Below are 7,173 nucleotides of genomic sequence, written 5' to 3' on the forward strand. Positions count from 1 at the left end.
AATTACCTACAGGGATTACTGTAGAAGGGCAGACACTCAAAACCTTGTGTCTTTACTTAAGACATAGGATAAACAATCACACAACCAGGGTCTTGTGCTGTCATCATTTATAGTCAGCACACCAGTCAAATCTGCAGGCATCCACAGTCCCCATAGAACTCTGGGTTCTTACTTCCCATGGCATTTTTGCCAGTTCTATGTGAAGCCATAGGTTATTAAAGGACTGCTGGGGTCGGTGAGCTCACCTATACGAAGGTCAGTGTAAAGATAACCAGTTTGATTCTCTTAACTTTATTTTTAGACATGTTAACAACTTAATCATGTTCTCCACTTCTAAATCTCAATTTCTACTGGGCATTCTTTTGGCTTACTATATTAGTTTGTAACCTTTTCATAAGCAGAGCCTTCCATTTGTCTTTCTCTTCCTCTTTCCCTTTTTCCTTTTCACTTCCTTTCTCTTTCTCTTTCTCTTTCTCTTGCTCTTTCTCTTTCTCTTCTTCCTCTTCCACTACTTTCTGTGTCTCCCGGGACTTGTCAGTGGAGAAAATAGTATACAACTTAAATTCCTTGTAATTAAGACGCTTTTGTTGGGAAAAAAAGAAAAATGATTTCAGGGAAAATCTGACATTTTGTAGCAGACAGTAGGATGTCTTAGAAACTTGGAGAGTTTAAAAGGCTCAGAATTGGAACACAATTATTATGTAGTTGTAGTCTTGAGCCCCGAACTTTAGGAATAAAGATCACTGTCCTAAGTCTCTGGCATCCCATCCAGATGTTGCTGGCTGGCAGCCCTGCTCCCCGCCCCCCCCCCCCCCCCGCCCCGTGGGAGCTGTCCTATTCAACTTGAGCCCCAGAACTTTAGGAATAAAGATCACTGTCCTAAGTCTCTGGCATCCCATCCAGATGTTGCTGGCTGGCAGCCCTGCTCCCCGCCCCCTCCCCCCCCCCCCCCCGTGGGAGCTGTCCTATTCAACTTGAGCCCCCACTTGCCGCCCCTCCCCATAGAGTCCTTTCTCTTTGCTCATGTTTCCATTATAGAACTTTCTAATTATCCAGACCTATGAACTCTTCCCCAAACAAGTTTCTATGCTTTTGTGGTCAGATTGCAGGATGTAGCATGTTACATCATTACATAAGTCAACCCTTTATCTCTTGTTTGTTTTTGCTTATTGGGGAAGTTTTTCCATACCTTCTTTGCCCATCTCTACTGTTATAAGACATTGCTTTCTTAGAAAGAGGAGCTGTTGGCTGGGATTGTGGCTTAGAGATAGAGTGCTTGCCTAGCACGCCTGAAGCCCTGAGTTTGATTCCTCAGCACCACATAAGCAGATAAAGCAGAAGTGTGCTGTGGCTCCAGTGGTAGAGTGCTAGCCTTGAGCATAGAGAGGCTCAGGGACAGAGTTAGGCCCTAAGTCCACACCCTAGGACTAGCAAAAAAGAAAAAGGGTTGTGCTGCACCTGTGGGGTCTGCACTTACACGGTCACCTGTGATGTCAAAGTCATGGAAGAGATCTCTGAGATCCTGTTTCTTGAGACCGAATAGAAATCTATACATGTGGAAGTTAGCTGCATCAATATTCAGTTCCCCATCCAAGTCTAGCAGGTCAAAAACAGGCCGGGAATGACGATACATGAACTGTTGTTCCAAGTGGTTCTGAGAAATTTGTAAAGTAGGGAAGAATATTGGTGTTGCCCTAAAAACTTGTGCTCCCAAGAGTTGTACTGTTACTAGCCTGTTCCCTAGAGAGCCAAAAGCAAAAGTGAAGTTCCAGAAGCTCAGGTAAGAGCATTTGGTGGCAACATCCTGGCCTAGCTGAGCGTTTGCATTCAAGGAGGGCCTGTATACCTCCATACCCCCTGTTTCAGTCAGCTTTGCCAGACAAAGCCCCTGTTGCCAACATTCACGCACCACCTCACCGGCAGTGCCGGCCCCGTGAACATACTACAGCGGCACACAGGCTACTTTGTCCAGGGCTCCGGTCAGGTAAGTAGTCCCTGGGGGGGATCCCGAAAGGGACATTGCTCATCTCTCACCAGTTCTCTGCAGAAAAGTGAGCAGAGGAACTGCAGGAAATGAGGCACTTTGGATAACTGATGCTTCCTGACACGGAGTGGGCAGGTGGTGAAGGGTGGTGGCCAGGGACGATAGTCCTTTACAAGGGGGGTCTGCAGCCAGCAGGGGCTGCCACAGGGGTGGGCTGCGCAAAGATGACCAGGTTATGAGTGCTTATTCAGAGATAAACCTCTCCCATTCTTTTTCCTTCCTCTTGCTTGTACTGCAGTGGAAGAGAAGAAACAAATCTCAGTGCCTTCCAACTGGTGCTAGCTGTGGCGAGCTGGTGGCCCTGGAAGCGCCCTGCCCCTGGCCCAGCCCCTCCCCGCATACTTGCCTGGTGTGACAGCAGTATACAAACCAACACGTAGAACTGGTCAAAGCCAATCTCCCCCACACACATCCAGTCCATCATGTCGAACACAATCTTGATCTGTCTCGATTTCAGGTTAGTTACGTGATGGAGGAAGTGATAGAACAGCACATCTGTGGAGGGGAAGGCAAGGAGATGGACTATTCTGGAACATTTCCCAAGTGTCAAACATCTAGAGTCATATAAACAAAGGTCGTAGTATTGGGTAGGGTGCTTCTTGACCTGGGAGGTGATTCTTCGGTTTCTGGACAATTCAGTACGCAGGTCCTTGATGTTGAGCTGTGGAGGATGACAGTAGTCAGCCTTGGCCACAGGACCCAGCCGCTGCTTGCCTTGAGGCAGACAGGCATACGGACATCGCTGAGAGGGGCAAGGCACTGATGGGGGGAGCAGACAGTGTTCCTTCTGAATGGGAGGGAGAGTTTTGTTCTCTCTAGGTGCTGAGGACACCATTCTGGATAGGCCATCATTTTACCTGGGCTTTTCCCTTTCAGGTAGGAGAAATTTAACATTCCTGCAGAAGTAGGTTCTTCATACTTAGTAAAGCAAATGATTTGGCTGATGTGGGCCAGAGCACCCTGACGGCAGCTCCCCGACACCTGCCCTTCCTGGTGAGGAATGTTATGTGTTAACTTTTTCTTTTTGAGACAGAGAGGCCACTTGCTGGGCCACTCAGAGGTCTTATCAAACTAATTCATGATTCAGGAAATGAGCATGGGACTGTATTTCCACCAGCTCCTGCGTGGTGTGGCTGCTGCTGGTTTGTAGATCATCCTGTGCTTGGCAGACAGCAAGTGGCAGTGCTGGGATTCAAATATAGGTCACTCTGACTCCACAGCCTTGTTCTGTCCGTCTTTAGTACATTGTTAGTACATGTTCTATCATGTATGTTCAGTGATACTTGAAGAGGGGGGAAGGGTGGTTTTTGATTTTGTTTTTTGAGGGGGTGGTACTGAGGTTTGAACTCAGGGGCCTGGAGCTTTTGAGTCTGAGGTTCCACCACTTGACCAAGGTTTCCAGCTGCTTTCTGCTGTTTATTTTGGGGATGGAGTCTCATGAACTTTTCTACTCAGGCTGGCCTCTAATCTCAGTCCTCCAGCTCTCAGCCTCCCAGATGTGAGCCAATGGCACATGGCCTGTCACTTACTCTCTAATCTTGTATTTCAATGAAAATAAGCTGACAGAAAGAAACAAAGCACCTTACCTACTGTGGACTATGGCTGGCCACAGTGAGACATACATACACAGGATAGAAAGGGATTTTTTTTTTTTTTTTTTTTTTTTGTCGGTCGTGGGGCTTGAACTCTGGGCCTGAGCGCTGTCCCTCAGCTCTTCAGCTCAAGGCGAGTGCTCTACCACTTGAGCTACAGCGCCACTTCCGGTTTTCTGGTGGTTTATTGGAGATAGGAGTCTCACGGTCTCTCCTGCCCGGGCTGGCTTTGAACCGCGATCCTCAGATCTCAGCCTCCTGAGTAGCTAGGATTACAGGCGTGAGCCACCAGCGCCCGGCTTAGAAAGGGATTTTTATGTGTACCTTTGTGATTTTTTTCTTGCTTCTCGATTACAGAAACTGTCTGAATATCAGTATAATTTGAAGCCCCATCTGGACCTATCTAGGAGCTCAGGGAACCTGTGGTTAGAATGTCAGGGTTTGGGGGCTTCCCATGGCCTCAGTGTCCCTTCTACCCTATGTGAGTGTGTACATGTGCACACACGCACATACAGTGAGAGCAGATGCCTGGAGGAATGTTTTCACGGGAGATGCAATAGGTATTTGGTAAGTACTGTTTTGCAACCCGTGGGCTCTAGCCACTCCAATTCCAAGGCCTTGAGAGCACTGTCCTAAGGAAGGCTGTTGTACCATCCTCGGTGATCAGGCCACGTGAGCATGTGTTTACTTCTGGGCACTGTGTCCTCAGGGAGTGGTTACTTAGGAGACTGGACTTGTCACAGCAGACATTCCACTGAGACCAGGAATGGGAGACTTGGTGTCTCAGGCCCGCCTTTCTGATTCATGGTTCCCTGTCCTGCAGCCACCCCCTCTGAGCCAGGCCAGTCAGAAAGCTCTGGGGAGATTCACACCGATAGGCAATCTCCATATGATGACAAGAACAAAGGCATGGCGTTGTGACACATTGTTTACTACTACATGCTGGGGCATCAGAGACACATCCCCGCCCTTCCATTGTTTCTTGTTCTTAGGACCCAATGAACTTTTAAGAAAATCTTGATGGAAGAAACCCCTTCATAAATGACATTTATTTCCTGAAAGGTTGGAATAAATGGACAGGGTGCCATGTCTTTACTTGGCTCTAACAGAACCAAAGACATGTTAATTGATCTATTACTTTAGCAGGTCTCCTATTAGTTTAATTGATGTCCTGTTTAATTGGTCTCTTCTTAGTTTAACTGGTCTCTTCTTAGTTTATGGACTCTGCATCACAGGTCCTATTAGAAAGGATGGTGCAGATCATCTGACCCAAACTTGCCATTTGCTACACAAGAAGTAAGAACTTGTTGAATAGTGCTAGCTATTAAGAAGAATAATTATAAAAAAGAATTATTATAAGGATGACTTTTAAAAATCCTTACCATGACTCAGACATTGCGTTTTCCACTCAGCGTCTCATTAAATGACCTCTCTCTGTGAAGTGGACTCCACTGGGGATGCTAAAGATGGAGCTCAGGATGTCTGAGATCTAAGGCCGAGCAATCCCCCACCCGCTGGATTTCATCATCATTCTAGCTGAGGATATTGACCAAGAGGATGGGATGTCCTCCCAACCACCAAACAATAGTTGATTTAGCAGGGCTTTGACCCCAGAGCCTACAGTTATATATACCCTTCCCACTACACCGCCACAAGCCTCAACTCTGTAGGCAGTTTCTTTCTTTGCTTCACGTAGGAGACCCAAGAAGTGTTTGTTAACCTAGCAACTTCTAGACAAGCAAGTTTTCCTGTGCCTTAGTTATTAGTTAAGGAAACGGGGAAGAGTGGGAAAAGACTGACCATTTAAGGTGTCCTTGTGGTGTGCATCAAGAATGTGAAAATACTCCACCAAGGCCTTCACATTTCTTAAAGACAATAAGCAATAGATTTTGTCCAGATAGAGGTACCACAGAAATGACCCTTGCTTCAATTTGATTCCCATAGGCGTTCAGTAGAGCTTCTGGCTATCCGAGTAGAATGGAGAGTTCTGCCTCAGAATTAGAACACTACACAGAGATCTGAGAGTAACAGGAGGTCAAAGGTCAGAGGAAACTTCAATAAGAATGTGAGATTGCTTTGTCCCAATTCTCCAGCTTTGCTCTATGTATTATTGTTTGGCTTTGTCCTTAACTTCATGATCCCCATCACTAGAATGGCCCTTCTAAACAGAAATCACAGGAGGTGGCAAAGTGGCTTATTCCTGTATGTAACTCCAGCTATTCAGGAGTCAGAAAGCAGGTGACTGCAGTTTGAGGCCAGCATGGGTAAAATGCTAGTGAGGTCCCAGCTCAGATTGTAAACTCTGGGTCTGGTGGTCTGTCCCTGCCATCCCAGCTATGAGGGAAGTGTGAAAAGGAGGATTCCAGTCTAGGCTGGGCTGGGCATCAGTAGGAGACCCTATCTCAAAAATAACCATAGCAAATGGAGTAAGAAGTGTGAGACCCTCCGTGTCACTACTGAAGGGAAAAAAGAGAAAGCAAGTGATACAGAAGACGACTGAGCTATGTTTCTAGTCATTCTGAATGTTCACATTCAAATGCATCAATTAGACAAGAAGGAAAAGGAAAAAAATGCACAAAAGTTCCAAAAGATCTAAAATATAGCAAAAGAAGACCAATTTTTTTTGGTAGTTGTGGGGCCTGAACTCTGGGCCTGGGCGCTGTCCTTCAGCTCTTCAGCTAGAATCGAACCCAGGGCCTCACGCATGTGAGGCAAGTGTGCTCTACCACTGAGCCACCTTCCCAGCCCCCGAAAAGGAATTTTAAAAGACCAAAGTACAGGGGCTGGGAAGGTGGCTCAGTGGTCGAGTGCTTGCCTTGCACGCATGAGGCCCTGTTTGATTCCTCAGCACAGACCAGGAGGTCAGCAGAGGCAGCAGTGGACGTCTCTTTCTTTTTAGGATGGAGAGATGCCAACACGGGAAGGTGAGAGGCCGGTGCAGCAGGGCCCCTTCTGTGTCCTCACTGCTCAGGAGGACAGTGACCAGACCAGCCTCCCCCCACTGCCCCGACCCAGACGGAAGAGCTCACCTGTAACAGATGTACTTAAAGGGACTCTCTTCCATAAGCATAATTACTATTATCAGACCCAAACATACGTGACAACATTCCTGAGAGAGCAATGTCCCTAGCTGTTCCTTAAACGTCTGAATAGATTATGAGTTCCAGTAACAAACCCAGAGAAAACTATGTATCACTTACTGTGTACTTACCTCCTTCCTCCTTCCCTTCCTCTTCCTTCCTCCTCCCTTCCTCCCTCCCTCCTCCTTCCCTCCCTCCTCCCTTCCTCCCTCCCTCCTTCCCGTCCTCCCTCCTCTTTTCCTCCCTCCTCCCTTCCTCCCTCCTCCCTCCTCCCTTCCTTCCTCCCCCTTCTTCTCTTCCTCCCTCCTCCCTTCCTCCCTCCTTCCCTTCCTCCCTCCTCCCTTCCTCCCTCCTTCCCTTCCTCCCTCCTCCCTCCTCCCTTCCTCCCTCCTTCCCTTCCTCCCTCCTCCCTTCCTCCCTTCCTCCCTCCTTCCCTTCCTCCCTCCTCCCTTCCTCC

General features: G+C 47.7%; 1 protein-coding gene across 1 annotated transcript; it reads right to left on the minus strand.

Annotated features, from left to right (window-relative positions):
* Positions 1 to 289: 289 nt before the first annotated feature.
* On the minus strand, positions 290 to 5,603 carry Efcab9 (EF-hand calcium binding domain 9). The gene is made up of 4 exons (XM_070021965.1): positions 5,437 to 5,603; positions 2,391 to 2,539; positions 1,478 to 1,654; positions 290 to 581 (listed from the first exon to the last, which is right to left on the minus strand). The coding sequence occupies exons 1-4, from the start codon at positions 5,576 to 5,578 to the stop codon at positions 348 to 350; spliced, it is 702 nt and encodes a 233-aa protein (XP_069878066.1). The 5' UTR covers positions 5,579 to 5,603; the 3' UTR covers positions 290 to 347.
* Between the last annotated feature and the right edge of the window lie 1,570 nt (positions 5,604 to 7,173).

This window comes from Dipodomys merriami, unplaced genomic scaffold (genome assembly GCF_024711535.1).
Source record: "Dipodomys merriami isolate MVZ:Mamm:240054 unplaced genomic scaffold, mDipMer1.0.p SCAF_1491, whole genome shotgun sequence".
Taxonomy (NCBI): domain Eukaryota; kingdom Metazoa; phylum Chordata; class Mammalia; order Rodentia; family Heteromyidae; genus Dipodomys; species Dipodomys merriami.